Source organism: Danio rerio, chromosome 7 (genome assembly GCF_052040795.2).
Source record: "Danio rerio strain M-AB ecotype USA chromosome 7, GRCz13ab, whole genome shotgun sequence".
NCBI lineage: Eukaryota > Metazoa > Chordata > Actinopteri > Cypriniformes > Danionidae > Danio > Danio rerio.
The window spans coordinates 30630001-30648316 of NC_141027.1; the positions used below are offsets into that span (position 1 = coordinate 30630001).

Below are 18316 nucleotides of genomic sequence, written 5' to 3' on the forward strand. Positions count from 1 at the left end.
TATTGACAACTTTATTAGACCATTTGTTTTCACTGGTAAAATTAGAATTTTGTCATTATCAGATTCCTTCTTCATTATATTTGACATCATGTATAGGCTAGGGTTGTTATACTGACACATTTATTTAATAAACATTTATTTTCATGCACAACGCTTTGTGCTCACTATAAAAGTAAAAACATATCATATGTTTGTCATAATCATAACTGTAAAATGCGTTATGATCATTGAAATGATGTGCTGTCAGTTTCACTTTCACTTCTGAGTGCGGCTCTTGGCTGCCATCACTGTGAGAAAAAAACACATACATGCAAATCATACCTTTCGCACGGCCCTCAAACCCTCTGTGCAACAAACGGAGCGTTATTTACAACTTCATTATCCATTATCCACAGTCTATGCTAGTTGTGTTCACTAAAGTAGGCGTCATAGACAGGCACACGTGCGTTCTTGGCAATGTTGCCAGACTGTAAAAAAATGACGTAGTGTAAAATTGGGTGGTTTTGAATTGGCGTGCCCGGCTGCCCTGGTCTTCACTTATAAACCTGTATGAACCCCCAAAGAGGTGCCATAGCCCCCGTTCTCATATAAACGCTTACAACAGTTGTGATCTCCCAATGAGACTACAAATTGTTGGGCAGTGCTTTCCAGTTTTCAGCAGGTTTTAGGCTGGAAACAGTCAGCTACATCTGGCAACACTGGTTCTCGGAAGTAGACAAACAGCTGGCAATCAACTCGTGTGATTTTGCGGCCGCAAATATATCATTACATAAAGATAGAAATGACATTTTTGGGTGAATTATACCTTATAAATACAGTATGTATCACTTTTAACGCCATTTGAAAGTGTCCATGTTGCCGTGAAGACTTGTGCAGCTGCCTTGCTCATTTCCTGACCTTGAAAATATAATTAGCAGAATCGTAGAAAAAGTTGAATTAAGATCATGTGTAGGGTTGAATCGAGATTACGATTTTTTCGATTAATCGTGCAGCCCTAAATGCAACCATTTTCAATTTCATAAAGGTAATTTTAAAGAATCAAAAATCTAATATAATTAAAATATAATCCATTAAATCGACTTTAATTTAAAGCATTCATTTATTTGTTCAAGCACAAAACAAGATCAAAGACCATTTAAACTCAAGCGACGTCAGGAGCAGCAGGCGAGTGCAGAAGCGCCATTTGATTAAACTATGGTCCATATTTTAAATAAATGGTATGGAACAATGTAAATTAATTCACTGCTTTTGCTGTGATACCCACTTTATATTATATCTCAATCAGGCAGTGAAGTTTGAACAAATCAGATCTTAAACATTGCGATTTTATGATAGCAAGACACTTCACCAGAAGCGACTGAACTAGATTATTGAAAATTAAAGGTCCGTGTGAATATATGCCATTTCTTCGACTATACATACACAGAAAAATATTTTCTATAGACCATTTTAATGTGGTCATGTCATTGGCCCATGAATATTTAATGCTTGTTATCAAACTACTTCATAACTGTAACATTCAATCATGAGTTAATTTTAAAACAGCTATTCTAACACTTATCAATATGTGGCTCTGTTTGGATTCTCAGAGCCTATAGAAATTTAAGAATGTAAAACAGGAAATATGTTGGGACCATTGTTTTTGTTTACAACCGTCAAAATGGTCTATATATTCTATGTATAAAATAAGCAAACATAATATTTAAATTTTGCTATTTGACGAATATGAATAGTTATTGTTTTTTCAAGTTTGAATTGTGGGGGGTGTTGGCAATGGCAAAAAAAAAAAACTTTGATTAAAAATTTTCTGATCAAAATGGCTGGAAACACAGTGCTGTGCATACTTCCATGTGGAAGTAAAACCTTATTCTGTTTTACGACATGTTAAACTTCCCATTATCAATCCCAAATCCTCCTTTCAATTACTCTGCAGTTCAAAAAGAACAAAAACATAATACAAACTACCGTACCGGAGACAACCATCTCCTCATAGCTAGGAAACACTGTGAAGATTCAAACAGAGGCTGAAAAATCCTTCATCAGACATGACATCTTATGTTGGAAAGCTGTAGGAGTTTATTATTAGTAATACATACAAATTAGTACTTCACTATGGCAGATGACATCATCTTTTTAATAAGCCTTTAAGCCAAATGCCATGTATAGCTTTTTCAAAACTGGAAAAACGATTTGAATTTGAGAGCAAAAGCAGCAGCATTCCTCCTGTGTGTAAAGATTTGTCTCTGGCGGCAGAAGTACACAGTGAAACAGAAGATGTTGTGAACAAAACAGCAGTGGTGTGAGCCATGGTGACTTTAATAATCGCTTTTATATCAGATGTCACTGATTTATGACAGTCAACACCACATATGTCATGCTCCCAGAGGGGGAACATAAAAAATTTTATTGTACATTCAAAGGCTGGAATCTGATCCAGCTGGCTGGTCAATAGACAACAAGAGCTGCTGACCAATTACGTCTTAAAATAGTCAGACAAAATCTGTTTGGGTTTTTTATTTTTTTTATTTCCAGTAATAAAATCAACATCTGGTCCAATAATAACCCCGTAAATCACAACACAAAGACAATGAGTAACTGATAAACAAGGGGGAACAGACACCTATGGCATTTAGCTATTGTTGTTCTCACTTTAATTAACACATCAGCTGACAGCATTACAGAATGTAAAAACACATCCCAGAAATAACACCAAAAGCACGTTTACACCAATTGTGACCGTTGATGTTGTGTATGAGTAGCCCACTGGGCCTGGGTGTACTGGGACAAACACACACTCTGTACTAAAACTGCTAGCAGCGGGCTATTAGCCTCTCCAGATAGTCAAACAATAGCTCCTACCAATTAAAATCAACCATTAAAACAGGCGTAAACAGCGCCACTTACCTCTATACAAAACGGAAAACTATCCCTCGCTGACTTTACCCCCTTTCCAAGGTACGGTTTTCGACGACAGAAGTAGAAAAGTATTGGGGAAGCGAGTGAACGTCAGCGGAGGCTTGTGTGAAACTGACAGTCACACACACAAACCCAACAGAGAGGCCCAGTGCTTTAGCCTCCCCGCTAACTGACGGAGATTTCGACGATTCCGCTTTAAATCTACGAGAATACTCACGCGACTTTCAGAATCACGCGTTAAACGGCACGGCGGACTAAACGTAGCGCGAGGACATTTTATTTAACGGTTATATATGACACGTATTCCTCGCCGTTTGCCCTCGGGTGCGAGTCCCCATTCCTGCCTATCCGCGGCGTCCATTAGAGCGCTGCTATGTGTGTGTATGTGTATGCGAACAGCACTGCTGCTACGCGAGCGCGCACACACGCACGCACGTTTCGACATTTTACGACATCCCCGTATCCTTGACGACTTGTCGAGATAACAACAATAACAACAACAACCCCGAAGGCCGTTGCAAATTAGATAGATAAACCCATTAATGATTATATTGTTTTATCGACGAATCTTGTGAATATGTACTGATATTTTATTATGTGTATGTGTTTTTTTTTTCTTGATCAATGTGATGTGTTGTATCAGAGAGTTGGTCGGCTCGCGCTCTCTAGTGGCAGAATGTGGTAACACTCACGTGTATTCATGAATATGAATGTAAACTGAAGGTACACTATCAGCTTGTTTGTTGATTTGTGTTGCTTTGTTATTTATATATAAACAATGTAAATGTTTGCATGAAAACAATTCAAGTTTATTTGTAAAGCAATATTTAATAATACGTACAAAAAACAATTAATGATACCTTTCAAAATAATTATCCTTCCAAAGCCGCTTTACAAAAAGTGCACTTTATGACATTACAGTCTAAATAAGAAAAGTTTTTAGTGTATAGGGTGGACAGTAGTTTACCTGCAGTTATACAGCATCGTCCTTTCCAAAAAGGTGATATCTATGTGTGCAACACATTTTCAATGAAGTGTAGCTTATTTGTAAACAAGGATATAAATAACTGACCATAATAACAACAACCGTATGTTTAAATCAATATTTTCATTTTTTTTTATAGTTTTCAGAAGTTAAAAGTGACAAATCCATTACAAATATAGTAATTTATGTGTTAATTTTATGTAGGCTATCAGCCCACAATCTAAACCGAGGGTTTTCCTACATATGGCCATCCTTGTACAAGGCGCCTTGTTTATACCTTTAAAAAATGACATTATAAAATGTATAAAACATAGTTTGGAATATATTTTTTTGGAATATTTTATATTTAAATTCTTGTAATGTTTAATGTTAAATTACACACATTTAAAGATATGGTGTTGATTTATTGATTATTTGATTTACTTCATGAATTGTTAATCTATTTTAGTCCTTTTTGTATTTGTTTTCTTTGATATTATTTATTTTAGATTTTACACTAGTGAAAACTGTTTACCAAAATCTCGTTCTAAAGTGTGCACTTCAGCAGATTAAGGCAGCATGTACTCAGCAAGTACTTTTCTTTTACAGCACACTGTTTCCTTAATTCCTTAATTAATTTCCTTAATTTGTATTTTAACTTTTTTAAAGTCACTTGCCTTAAAAGGCAGTTAAAAGTTTTAATTTGTCCCAAACTTAAATCAACAAACAAACAAATGTATAAATCTATGATTACTTTGAACTCTACCTTGGCTCCAACCCATATTTTTTTGAGGCGAACAGAAAGAATATACTTTTTTTTTTTTTTTTTTTTTTTTTGATCACCAGATGGCAATTTTCCCCTAAAATTTAAGTCAATGTCACGGTCAACTTTGTTTTTTTTTTTATTAAATAATATTTATACTCTGTAACTTTTCAAATTATTTGTGATTCACAGAATAAAGAGGCGTTGTTGCAGGCTTATTTTATTCACAATTCTTTTGCCAATTAAAATATTTCACATGTGGTATAAGAATGAGGTTTGTGTTTAACAATTATTTTACAATCATTTTTAGGTCTTGGGGTATTCATACGCAAGCCTTCCAACTTTCTCTGATGATGAGAACATTGATTTTTTTTATATGTCCTGTCTTTAGATAGCAATGGTTTTTGGAACAGTGTCAACATCATATTATACTTTATCCCTATTTTTTTTACAGTCTATGATCCCTAGCCTACTTGCAGTTACAACTTCAATCGTTCTCGGATGAATAAATGACGTTTATTACAGACAGAGCTACATGTGAAACCGGAGATGAGGGATGATTGATAAGCGCCGCCTCTCTTTTCATCCAATCGAACTCTAGTATTTCCCGAGCCAGTGACCAATCAGAGAACGCAGAGCGGTATTTGAATCACCAGCAGGCCTTTGTACTGTATACGCACGGCTTGTTATTAGTTGAGTTGGACGAGAAACGCCAAACAAAGCTAAACGGCATTTTAAATTTTTTTATTTAATTTAACCGAGGCATCACCAAAAAGAATATTCATCATGGAAATGCACGCTCTGGTGAGTATTTGGAGAAGAAAAGAGCGTTTGCGCGTAACCTCTTCGATGTGTAGCATCCAAACAGCGTTACTGTTGTTATCCTAGCATGCTAATGTTTGTATTGAAATGGCTTGTATGTAAACTTCTTGTTTTAAGTATATATGTTTTTAACACAGCGCAATGCAAGCAATCCCATTTACGTCGGTGCCAAAGGTGGACCAGTAAGCGGTGCAGTGAGAAGACCAGTGTTTGGCGAACTGTCTAATCTTTCCCACAAACCAGTTCAGACAAAGGTTCGTGTCTTTTATTTGGCACCAAGCAGCTTATGAACGTAAACAACAACGTGCTGCCACACTCCTTTGTTTCCTTTTTACAGAAGGTTGTACCTATGCAAAGTGTAAAACCCACTGGCCGGTCAGCTGTCGTGCACCCCAAAAGTGCCCAGGTCCAGCACGAGGCCCCAAAGCCTGCCGCTACTGTGCCTCCTGCTCAAGCTGATGTGAGCATGAAGGAAGAGGAACTGTGTCAAGCCTTTTCCAACAGCCTCTTTCCAGTAGACGACATCGACGAAGGAGATGCTGACATGCCTCAGTTGTGCTCTGAATATGTTAAGGACATTTATTCCTATCTGAGGCGCCTTGAGGTACATGAGGCTTTTTATTTATGTGGCACATTTTGTGAAAGTTCTTGCTTTCTACAGCTGTGCTTTGGTTGCAGGGTCAGCAGTCTGTCCGTCCCCGTTATATGGAAGGATATGATATCAATGGGAGAATGCGGGCTCTCCTGGTTGACTGGCTGATTCAGGTGCACTCAAGATTTCAGCTGCTGCAGGAGACCTTGTACATGACTGTTGCCATTCTTGATCGCTTCCTCCAGGTAAGAATCAGGTTTTGCTAAAGCTATATTTGGCTTTGTGGTTAAACCTTTTTTCCCCCTCTAGTAAAGTCTAGATGGATACAGTTGATGAGCACTTCAATATAGCATATTTGTAACGCAGTATAACAATAATTAATATTTTTATGGTACTATGACTGTAGGGGTGGTGAAGGTGTTAATAAAATACAATTTGTTGGTTTGTTTTAATAAACAACAAAAATAATACTCTGTACAACTACTGTTTTTACATTACTGTGACTGTAGGGGTAAATGTGAATAAATTAAGTGGGAAATTTAAGATATAATAAAAACATATATTCTTCGTCTGAAGGTGTATCTGATCTAAAAACAACCCTCCCCTTCCTCTAACTTGACCACATCCTTACCTCATCTGTTTGTGGATCCATAAATATATTGACTAGTCATTCCTTAAATCATTCCACTTTGGTGGAGATCAACACACCTACAGCAGTTTTTAGACCCGTTTAAGTCCTAGTTGGCCTTAACCAAGTGACTGTGCATGATGATTCTTGGATAACTGTCAACTATTTTGTTTTCTAGGCTAAAATCCATCCAGAATTTATCTTGTCACTTCTTTTTATTATTATTATTCTCACAGTTGTAAACGATTGCTCATTCTACACTATTTTTCATCACTTTTTTTTTCAGTTTATTTTTGTTTAAATTTTTCTCTGTGATCCTGTTATAAGTTTTAATTTACTTTGCAGCAATTTGTATTTTGAATTCAACATTCTGCTAATTCTCTAGCCACCTAATGGCCAGAAATACGAATTTTAGGTGGAAGCTGTTATAGCCCCCTATTTGTTCTCATCCCTAGGTTCAGCCTGTGACCCGTAGAAAACTTCAGCTGGTGGGTGTCACTGCCATGTTGATTGCTTGTAAATATGAAGAAATGTATGTGCCAATGGTTGGGGACTTCGCCTACATCGCTGATGATGCCTTCACAAAAGCTCAGATCCGTGAGATGGAGATGCTAATGCTCAGCGGGCTGAACTTTAAGCTTGGCCGTCCTCTGCCTCTGCACTTCTTACGGAGAGCTTCAAAGGCTGGGAATGTAAGTGCTGATTTTTGTGATCCCTGATGGAATTTGTGTGATCTTCAGAAGATAACGCTTGCCTTTTTTCCATCTGATTTCAAGGCGGATGCGGAGAAGCACACACTTGCTAAATATTTTCTTGAACTGACACTACTTGACTATGACATGGTCCACTACAACCCATCTGAGACTGCAGCTGCTGCTCTCTGCCTCTCTCAACTAGTGCTTGATGGACAGAAATGGGTAAATGTTTATTTATTTTTTCCTGCACATGACTTTCTTTATGAACTGTGAGTTTCAGTTGTAAACTTGAAATTAAACCATTTCATACTTTAAGTTTGCTCTACAAATAAGTGAAAGCTAAGCAAGGCATGTTTGGCTTTGAGCTTTAAGGTTTTTATGAAAATTTAATGTTACACTTGGCATTTTGTCATGGCCATAGTGTCATTATGCCTAAAGCATTCTCATTTTTTTTTGTCTTTCTGCAGCAAAATTATTATTATTTTTCAGCATAATGATCTGCTGGATGTAATTTAATACAAAGTTTCCTATACTATTTGACCAGTGAATGGTGGAAAATGCTACCTCTTACCTGGTTTTATTTAGACTCTTAATTGACTGTCTAATGGAAGTTGTATTTGAAGCAAAGCATCATGGATAAAAGATGGCTATTCGCCCCTTTACTATTGAATTTTTTTTTTTTTTCTTTCCCCCTCTTTCAGTCATCAACTCAGCAACACTACTCCACCTATGATGAGGCTCACCTTAAGCCCATCATGCAGCTTATTGCCAAAAATGTGGTTATGGTCAATGAAGGGCTCTCAAAGCATCTGGTAGGCACCATCTTATTATTATTATTATTTATTTATTTTTATTTTTTTTTAATTTGCTGGATATTCTGTTCATGATCATGTGTATGTACAGACGGTGAGGAAGAAATACGCAAGCAGCAGACTCATGAAGATCAGTCTGCTTCCACAGCTCAAGTCCTCACTGGTGAAGGATCTGGCCGCTCCTTTGATGCCCAGCTCTTGAGGTCTTTCGTGAGGGAACAGACACTAAACCTGCACTTTATTTTTATTTCAGCCATTGTGAGAGATGGACTGCTGCTTTTAAACTGATGTACATACTGTCTGTATAAATAAAACACTTTCTACTTTTTATGGAGATTACATTTTTAAGATTAGGGTCTAAATTGGCTTTTACGTTTTCATGAACTTGCAGGATCTGTATTTTGACCTGTTAAAGGAACTTGAATTCATTAAAATCCAAAGATTCAGTACTACTTTGTCCTGTGCTTGTGGGGTTCTTCCTTTTCTCTTAAAATATACTTTAAAGGAATTAATCAGGCAACTACTTGTCTTGCCAAATTATGCTTTATGAATGTCTACACCTACCTAAACTCAACCTCACAGTAACCTGTTGTGTTTTATTAATGTCTAGACCAGGGATGTCCAAGCTTGGTCCTGGAGGACTGGTGTCCTGAAAAGTTTAGCTCCAACCCTAATCAAACACACCTGAACCAGCTAATCAAGATCTTACTAGATCAGGGGTCACCAGTCTCGTTCCTGGAAGTCCGGTGCCTTGCAGGGTTTAGCTCCAACTTGCCTCAACACCTGCCTGGGTGTTTCAGGTATACCTAGTAAAGCTGCGGTCACATTAGAGTTTGAGTTTGCGATTTATTCTGTCATGTGGTGCTGCGAAAAAGGGTGGGATTAAACAGGATGATTAGACATTTTAAAAAGCGAGCGACTGCTCCATGTTTTAAATTTCTGTCCAGAAAGGTCATGTTTTGATCCTCAATTGGTCTCCATGCAGTCAAGTGATGCGATTCAAAGGTTAGAGTTCACCAAGCTTGAACTTTGCACCGCAGCAATGTGCGAAACTTGACGCATGACCCTGTGTTTCCGGTCTGACTCATTTGCGTGCGTATGAATGGAAGTCTATGGGAGGAAAAGCCACAGCTTAAGACCTTGATTAGCTTGTTCAACTGTGTTTGATTAGGGTTGGAGCTAAAATCTGCAGGACACCGGACCTCCAAGAACAAGTTTGGTGATCCCTGGTTTAGACCTACCCCAACCCTAAACCCAACCTCACAGTAGCCTGATGTGTTTTATTAATGTCTACACCACCTAAATCCAACCTACTTGTGGCATAAATCCCTCCCACTTGGAGGTCACCCAAACAACTTGTGGGGTAACCCCTCCCATTTTTAGGTCTCCAGGCTTTAAGTTTTTGGGAGGAAAAGCCCAGTGTGACTGCAGCTTTACATACAAAACAAATTGATTGGCTGTCTTCCCAAATTAACTTCCAGATAGAAGATTTCTTATTGGTTGAATCCAAATGACTTTAAATGCATCATACAGAAACATTCGAGCAGTGATTACAAGTGTGAAGTTTTGAATTTGTGTATTAGAAAAGGGAGCCTCATCAGTAGGATAGTATGCAAACATCACCAACGACTAAAAAAAATATTCATAAGAAATTATGGGAACAACTTCTGTACTTCCAGAAACTTCCAAGAAAGTATCTTGGATTGAGCCGCTGATTCTTATAACTCAAAAACACTTTGGCAAATGTAGATGTGAATGACCCTATCAGTACATCTGTATGATGTTACTATCTACACTGACAGATGGTTGTTGATCTGTAAAATAATGCATTCAAATACAACTGTAGTTTAAATTTAGACAGTTTAACCCAACTGTTTGCATCTTTTGCACAATGATACATTCAACATTGTTTATAGATAACGAATTGGAAAATCATACAATCCATGTTTTTTTCAAGAACCGTAGTGCATTATATACATCTGGGTTTCTCTTAACTGCAATATGAAAGGGAATAAACGTGGCAAAACGGTTCTTAGCAGCAAAAAACATTCCCCACTAAAACCATTGAGTTGGACACGACTTCAATAAGAATGGGGGAAAAAAAGAAAATACAAATACACAAACAGCATGTGGCTAAAGGTAAGCACCTTCATTTACATATAAAAACCTATCCATTTCAAGAGCAAAATAAAAAAAAAAAGCCTGTTCCCATGTAAAATGGCTACTTCATCTCTTCAAGTGAATTAAGATCACCTTAAATATAAAGGACAGATGAACAAAGCGCATCAGAAATAAAACTGTAGAATGCTAGAATATAAATACAATAAATAGTTTTGATCAGTGCCCTCAGGGGCAGCTCAGTATTCGGCACCCTGGAGAAGAGCTTCAAGCGTTCGTCGAAACGCAATGCAGAGCAAAAACACTTCACTCTGTCCTTCACTGTCTCAGTTTGTCCTCTTCTTTGTCCAATAAGTCCACTGAGGTTCAAGTCTGGTCTTCTCTTTAACAGCAGGAGAGGTTAGATCTTGGTCACGTAGTTGTTTGGGAAAAGGCCTTGTTTACCTCTCAGTCTCCCCGTCCACCATCCAGAGGCGTCTAGATAGAAATAATATACAGATGTCAAAATGAATACATTGTGGCACAATTTGGACGAGGGGAGGTTAATGAACTTGCTGAGTGGTTCATAAACGCATCCATGATGATGATCAATAAAATCAACGTAAAATGAAGTAACAATCATGTACAAACAGAGTTTGGATGATGAAATTTGAAATATTATTTAATGAGTTCACACTTAGATATTATTACTTGATAATATAAGCTAGTTTGGCATGCTGTCCCGGGAGAGAACCCTGAACTTGGAGTTAATTAGCCCATGGCTCCTGCCTAATCGAAAAGCATGTAAGGGGGTACGAGATCCGGTAGTTCTCGAGAGTTCCCCCTGGTAAAAAAGGGAAGATGGGTGGAAGGGGAATTCCTCGAAAAATTAAGATAAGGGGGTGACGCAGTGGCGCAGTAGGTAGTGCTGTTGCCTTACAGCCAAATGGTCGCTGGTTCGAGCCTCAGCTGGGTCAATTGGCATTTCTGTGTGGAGTTTGCATGTTCTCCCTGTGTTCGCGTGGGTTTCCTTCCGGTGCTCCGATTTCCTCCACAGTCGAAAGACATGCACCACAGGTGAATTGGGAAGGCTAAGTTGTCCATAATGTTTGAGTGTGACTGAGAGTGTATGGATTTATCCCAGACAAGGGTTGCAGCTGAAAGGGCATCCGCTGCGTAAAAAATATGCTGGATAAGTTGGCGGTTCATTCCGCTGTAACGACCCCAGATTAATAAAGGGACTAAGCCGATAAGATAATGAATGAATTATGATAAGGGACTATTTGTAGACAGGCTACTTATAGTGAGTTTGGATTAATCTGATTTGCTTACTAATGACTGTGGATGAGGGACTAGCCGCGATCAATCATATCACATGCTCCTCTCAAAATTGGTTTGTGAAACTTCATATGTTTGCCCAAAAAGTTAACAATTACTCACTATTTACTATTTTTTCTGAAAAATGTTTCAAACCGGTAACTATTTACTTCCATTTTAGGAAAAACAAATATTGCGGTAGTCAATGGTTACCGGTTTAAAACATTTTTCAAAATATACATTCTTCTTCTGTGTTTAACAGATGAAGAAAATGCAAACAGGGCTGCGTCAAATTAAAGGTTAGTTATCGATGACAGAATGTTCAATTTAGGGTGAGCTATTCCTTAAATGCTTTTCAAGAGTGAGCACATCCTTATAGGAATACTTTGTTGTTCACTCAGTTTTACCTTTCTTCCTCAATTCTGACTTAAACCAAGTTATCAAGTTTTTATTTTTACAATTTATTTTTATTTTTTTTACACTTTTTCCACATTAAAACATTTAGCTTTGCTTAAAATCCTCATTAATTTGTATGCGAGTTGAATTAGATTCGATTCAACTTTATCAACATAAGTATAAGTTTTAAAGTGCAATTATTATTATAATAATATTAATATTAATAATAATATTTACAGATGGATGTACTGAACATGATATGCAGATAGTATTAACTGATCAGAGATTTACAATGGATGAATATATGTACAGGTTGCTAATAATGATCAGAATGCAGATATATATGGACATAATTTTAAATGTATATGTGCAGTAGATTTGTATAATTCAGGATGAATTAGTGCAATGAATATGAACAATTTGAAATGTGCAAATATTAATTAGAGCTGTGATGGTTCGATTTTATATTATATTTACACAATCAGCACAAGATGGCACTGGCTTTTCAGTGGTTTCACTTTTTGTACAGTGGACAGAAGTGTAAGTCTTCTTTTACAGCCAATCCTTAATGGATTATGACAAATTTGTCATAGTGTGCTCATCCTGATGTGGGAAGAGTCAGCACTACGTTGAATACTGAATTTGATCTTTTAATGCAACCATTTTAAAGGAATAGTTCACCCAGAAATGAACATTTCCTCACAATTTCCTCAAGCGGTTGTAATATTTTAAGAATTTATTTTTTCTGTTGAACACAAAACTACAAATATTCTGAAGAATGTTGAATAAAAGCAGCCTATAGAAAAAAAACTAAGTCAATGGCGTGTTTTCCCCCACATTCTTCTATTTATCTAATAGAAAAAAGAAACAACCAAATTCTAAAAAAAAAAAGTGGAAATTGAGTAAATGATAACTGAATTTTCATTTTCAGATATACTATCCCTTTAGGAAAATGTCATATTAACCATTTGTAACTTGCTTAATAGAATGTCCCACAGTTTTTAGTGATTAAATTAGTGCGGCATCTGTTGTAATTGAATCACAAGTACAAAACACTTGTCGGCGTGAGGTGATCTAAATATTTGTGGTTTGATACAAATGAAAGCTTAACAGGTCTGTCCAGCATTTCTGCTGATGATTAGCCCTCTGAGTCGCCACACCAATCAAATCATTGAAAACTAAACTGTGTGAAACTTCTTCAGGAATGAGCAGAAAAGGTGAAGGATTTGTTTAAGTTCACTGGTAATCGATTGATTTGCTATTACTGTGATGTCATGTGATTGACAGCTTGCCCTGCCAGTGAATATGTCAGCAAAGAACAAAGAGAAGCAAACTGATTTACAATACACACTGATGTTCTGGATAAACAAGTCATTTTTATGTAATATTACCTTCTTTAATGATCTCAATGATGTCATCTGCGTTGAAACTGAGCTCATCGGTGTCCTGAGCGTCGTAGGCATAAAGAGCTTTACACTGAGGCACCTGAGGCTTTGGTTTGGGGGCAGGTTTGGGTCGTCCTCCTCCTGGAGCTGGCCTGTTTGTGGACTGTCTGTGGGCCCTTCATAAAAAAAGCACACAAACTCATGAACTTGTGGAATTTCAGGTGATGATTCCAACATTCCAGCAACCTGCAACCATGCTTCTACAAGTGAAGGTAAGTGTGAAGTCAGCTAGCACCCTATAGCTGCTGTGAGAGGGTTAGTAGGCTGATTTTGTGATGTTAGTTCACGTGTTTCCCACAAGATGGCGACAGATTCACATTTATTTATGGTGGAACTGTCGGAACTAGTTTCAAAAATCGGATTTGTTTAGTTGATCATTCACCTCAGTTTTAAAACCAGAATTTATTTTTCAGCTGTTGCTACGAAGGGCCATTTAGTAGCCTTTCAGCCTTCATGATGTGTCCGAGTTGATCGTCATCATGACTACAACAGAGAAAATGCCAGAAAATGCCCAATCCAAAGCCTTTCAGATTGTTATGACACATTTCAGACTGTTTAAGACACGTAATGAAGGTAAGTTGGTCTCCGTTTTGTAACACATATTACCATTCAAAGGTTTTGGGGTGAGTAAAATCATTTTTTTTATACTCTGACACTTTTTTTCAGATTCATATAGGCTACAGTGCTGCTCAGCATATATAAGTACACCCCTCACAAATCTCTCTTTTAAAATCATATTTTTAATAGGAAGCTATACAATATTATATTTGTGGATATACATTAGATTAGTCAGTACTGAAGCCAAATCTGGAGCGTATCTAACAAAATAATTGTCCAAAAGCTAATACAGCAAAATGTATATGTTATAGAAAAATATTAATTACAAATTTTAAAAAGAGGATTTAAAAAAATTTAAAATTTAGTTCAAATTGTGTAGGTTGTAATTTACTTTTGCAATATTTTGCTTGAATATAATTGTATTATCTTTCAATTTCTAATAATTTTTGGTGACTAAAATTTTATTTCAATAAACATATCTGTTTAATAAATCGGTTTTGTTTAAATGCATCAAAATTCATTGCATATATTTACTGAGAAATGGATGCAAATAGCCATTTATAAAATTGGGCTGTATTCAGTTATGCTGAGCACTGTATAAAGTGAGCATGAATCGGTGACAATTTTGACATTTAAGTGAAATGGCTTCTCAATTGAGAAAGAATATATGGCAGGGCTTTTCTTTATCGAATGAATCATTGCTAATTGCTGTTGGTCAGTCTCCTGTTAAATACTTGTTAGTGTCTCTGCTTTAAATGGAAATATTTCCCCATAGAAATGATTTAATTCAAAAGAGAAGGGACAAATTATTTTAATTACGAATTATGACAACACAAACAAAAACATATTAGGGGATAAATAAATAAAAAATGCTGTAGGCTAATATTTCCACCCAAAATTTCCATTTTGATTTTATTTTGACATTTTAAATGGATCTAAATGGGTAATTAAAAGATTATGTGTACTGTATCACTTTCACAGGAATAAATTACATTCTAAAAATCTAAAATCATCTTAAAATAGAAAACTGTTATTTTAAAATGACAAATAATCCTGTTTTTAAAGCATTTTAATTGCAGTGAATGCAGTCTTCGAAAGTAACTTGTCACCAAAATTGCTGACTCCAAACATTTGAACGTATTGTTGTGTTTTTTTCACTTAAAGGAACACCCCCCTTTTTTGTTAAAAATAAGCTCATTTTTCAAATCACCTAAAGTTAAACAGTTGAGTTTTACCATTTTTAAAATCCAATTAGCTGATCTCAAGGTCTGCAGACCTGCGGGAGCACTTTTAGCTTAGCTTAGCGTTGAATCAGATTAGACCATTAGCATCTCACTAAAAACAAAAAGAATTTCGATAATTTTCCTATTTAAAGCTTGACTTTTCCATAGTTACATCCATTACTATTCTGTAACTACAGAATAAAATATTTTATTTTAAGATGTAACTACAGAATAATCAAGCTTTAAATAGGAAAACTACTGAAACTCATTCATTTTCCTTTAGCTTACTCTCTTTATTCATCAGGGGTTGCCACAGCAGAATGAACTGCCAACTAATCCAGCATATGTTTTACACAGCGGATGCCCTTCCAGCTGCAACCCAGTACTGGGAAACATACACATTCATTCACACACATACACAACGGCCAATTTAGCTTATTAAATTCACCTATAGCACATGTCTTTGGACTGTGGGGGAAACCAGAGCACCCGGAGGAAACCCATGCCAACACAGGGAGAACATGCAAACTCCACACAGAAATGCCAACTGACCCAGCCGGGGCTCTAACCAGCTACCTTGAGGCGACAATGCTAACCACTGAGCCACTGTGTCACCCAACTACTGAAACTCTATTTTAAAACAATTGAGTGAGATGCTACTTGTGTAATATGATCTAAGCTAAGCTAAAAGTTCTACCGCCAAACCCAGAGATCAGCTCAATGGATTAATGGTACAACTAGACAGTTTAACTCCAGAGGACTTGTAAAATGAGCCTATTTAAAAAAAAAAGGTTCCTTTAAACGTGATATTTTAAGGAAATTGAGAACCAAAACAAGACTGAAAGAGCAGCTTTGAAGTTGGGCATCTCTGCTGTTGATCTACATCTATTCAAATGAACCACAACCACTGCCACCTAACAGAAACTACACACATGCTCAGACTCACATTCCTCCATTGTCAGTTGGCTGTCGATTTCTGCTATGGTAAAAAGATACATGCATGTTACATTCAATCTCAGCTCACGGTTTTGCTTGCATGGAACATTGTCTGTCAGATTGGCATCAAGTATGCATCTAGCAATTACAAACACTTCACTAAAGGCTGTTGTTAGCTATATGACTTAAAATGGATGTTTGTACAAGTGTTTTCTTACCCTGCAGCCCCTTGGTCTGGTACTCTCAGGAAGTCCAGGTTGGGTTGCTGTGGTGCGTGTCTGCTGCCTCTTTCCTTCAGCTGACTGACATTCGTTGGCAGGAACGGACGGGCCGTGTTTTCAGATGTCGGCCTCTGGTTGTTGTGATGCTGTGAGTTTCTGTGGTTTGCATTCTTCAGGCCTCCATTCTGGTGAGCAACTATGGGGAATATAAACGCTTGAGTTGTATATAATCAGATGTGTAACAGATAAAGTATATTGATGATAGCTTCATATTGTACCTGGTGGGCCGGGTGCGGCTCGTGTTGGGGTGTGGTGGTGTGTTCTAGACCTGTTTGGCTGGCTTTGAGTGATGCCTTTCTTGGTAGGACCTGAATAAGGGTTGAATTTGTACGTACAGTATTAGATATTGCCTGGATTGCATACTGGATTTAGTTGAATAGTGTTTAATGATGTTGTGATTTATAATAACAAGTCATCACTTACGTGAGTTTTTGGGCAAACCGGGTCCAATGCTGACCTGCAGCATTTTATTTGAGGGCCGCAGCACAGCTACGTCTCCTTGACCTTGCATAAACTGCACCTGCCTGGAGCCTCCTGCATTCCAGGGTCCCCATTTTTCCTTCTTCAGTTTCATCTCCATCCTAGAGATCCAATCATAGACATTTATTAGTATACATACACACAAACCTCTGGACACTTATATCAATTAAAATACTTAAATGTTATTGAATTATTAGTGGGAAAAAAGTATTCCCTATTTTAGCTATATTTGGTGACAGTGATGATGCAGAATTATCTAAAAATCAACATACAGTGATTAGATTTATAACCCTTTTGGCACGTCAATTGATTTTACTGAATTGGAAAAAAAAGGATCCCCCATTGGTCCACAATAATAAAAAAATGTCATGTCTTGCCTGCAACTTGAGAAGCTAAGACTTTCCCTTAAAATACAAATTTTCATGTAATATAAAATCCATTTATTTAGTATTTTAACAAGAGAGCAGAGATTGAACCCTAGTGGAAACACCTCAAATTCCCCCTTATTTATTTATTTCATATTCTTTTTCCCCTTCCCCCACTTTTCTCTGTATTTTTTAGTTATCTTATACATATAATATTACCATGATGTTACAACTTTTTGTTTAAAAGGAAAAAAGTGTACATATGTAAAAGTTATCATTTGTACTGATGTAAAAAATGTAATAAAGAGAATGTTTAAAAAAGTTTTTGAATTAGATGATAAAATAAGTACATTAGCTTTTTTAAATAATACTAATTCTACTGAGCTTAGGAAACACGGAAATCCTTATTTATAAGGAAGAATCACATCCCTGATATATATTACATTAGTGCATAATAATAAAAATATTTTCACCAAAAAAGTCAGGTATTCAAAACTTTAGAAAATTGAATGGGTTAATATTTTTACTAAAGTTTATTTTATTCTTAATCAATAATATATATATATAATATATAATAAAAAAATTCTATAAATAAATAAATATATAATGTATTAGATTTAAAATAAATCAAAACCCCCAAAGTTTGATAGTAGTAATAGTATAAATAACAGAAGTACAGTTGAATTTACAATTATTAGCTCCTCTTTGATTTATTTAATTTTTTTTCATTTTTTAATGCTTCCTAAGCGATGTTTAACAGAGCAAAGAAATTTTCAAATTATGTCTGATAATATTTTTTCTTCTGGAGAAAGTCTTATTTGTTTTATTTCAGCTAGAATAAAAGCAGTTATTATTTAAAAAAAAACATTCTAAGGTCAAAATTATTAGCCCTTTTAAGCTATATTTTCTTTGATAGTCTACAGAACAAACCATTATTATACAATAACTTGCCTAATTCCCCTAACCTGCCTAGTTAACCTCATTAACCTAGTTAAGCATTTAAATGTCACTTTAATAAGCTGTATA

General features: G+C 36.3%; 3 protein-coding genes across 9 annotated transcripts in view; 1 reads left to right on the plus strand and 2 right to left on the minus strand.

Annotated features, from left to right (window-relative positions):
- The window catches only part of rnf111 (ring finger protein 111), a 62412-nt gene extending 59117 nt beyond the window's left edge, over positions 1 to 3295 (minus strand). For all 4 annotated transcript variants that reach the window (XM_087258576.1, XM_087258574.1, XM_087258575.1 and 1 more), the window contains exon 1: positions 2905 to 3295. The gene's annotated coding sequence lies outside the window, so the exon portion shown is untranslated. The remainder of the gene's footprint in view (positions 1 to 2904) is intronic.
- A 2020-nt stretch (positions 3296 to 5315) lies between these two features.
- On the plus strand, positions 5316 to 8644 carry ccnb2 (cyclin B2). Of its 2 annotated transcripts, none has more exons than XM_087258884.1 (8): positions 5316 to 5447; positions 5603 to 5719; positions 5806 to 6069; positions 6144 to 6302; positions 7141 to 7377; positions 7462 to 7602; positions 8082 to 8192; positions 8284 to 8644. In XM_087258884.1, exons 1-8 carry the CDS (start codon positions 5430 to 5432, stop codon positions 8392 to 8394), a joined length of 1158 nt encoding a protein of 385 aa, XP_087115010.1. In that variant the 5' UTR covers positions 5316 to 5429; the 3' UTR covers positions 8395 to 8644.
- A 1109-nt stretch (positions 8645 to 9753) lies between these two features.
- myo1ea (myosin IEa) overlaps positions 9754 to 18316 on the minus strand; it is an 88913-nt gene continuing 80350 nt past the window's right edge. Inside the window, exons 24-29 of one of the 3 annotated variants that reach the window (XM_087261273.1) lie at positions 16869 to 17026; positions 16664 to 16753; positions 16383 to 16581; positions 16175 to 16204; positions 13394 to 13563; positions 9754 to 10787 (exon numbers count right to left, since the gene is read on the minus strand). In XM_087261273.1, coding sequence (XP_087117399.1) covers positions 10711 to 10787; positions 13394 to 13563; positions 16175 to 16204; positions 16383 to 16581; positions 16664 to 16753; positions 16869 to 17026 — 724 coding nt within the window. In that variant the 3' untranslated portion in view covers positions 9754 to 10710. Of the gene's footprint in view, positions 10788 to 13393; positions 13564 to 16174; positions 16208 to 16382; positions 16582 to 16663; positions 16754 to 16868; positions 17027 to 18316 lie in introns of all 3 variants that reach the window. The other 2 variants (XM_087261272.1, XM_087261274.1) reach the window with 2 other exon arrangements.

What these genes read in the sequence shown, in the direction of transcription:
- ccnb2 (XM_087258884.1), top strand. An exon ending in CCTATCTGAGGCGCCTTGAG is followed by an intron (nt 6,070 to 6,143) that starts GTACATGAGGCT and finishes CTTTGGTTGCAG; the next exon opens with GGTCAGCAGTCTGTCCGTCC. An exon ending in TGCTTGATGGACAGAAATGG is followed by an intron (nt 7,603 to 8,081) that starts GTAAATGTTTAT and finishes CCCCTCTTTCAG; the next exon opens with TCATCAACTCAGCAACACTA.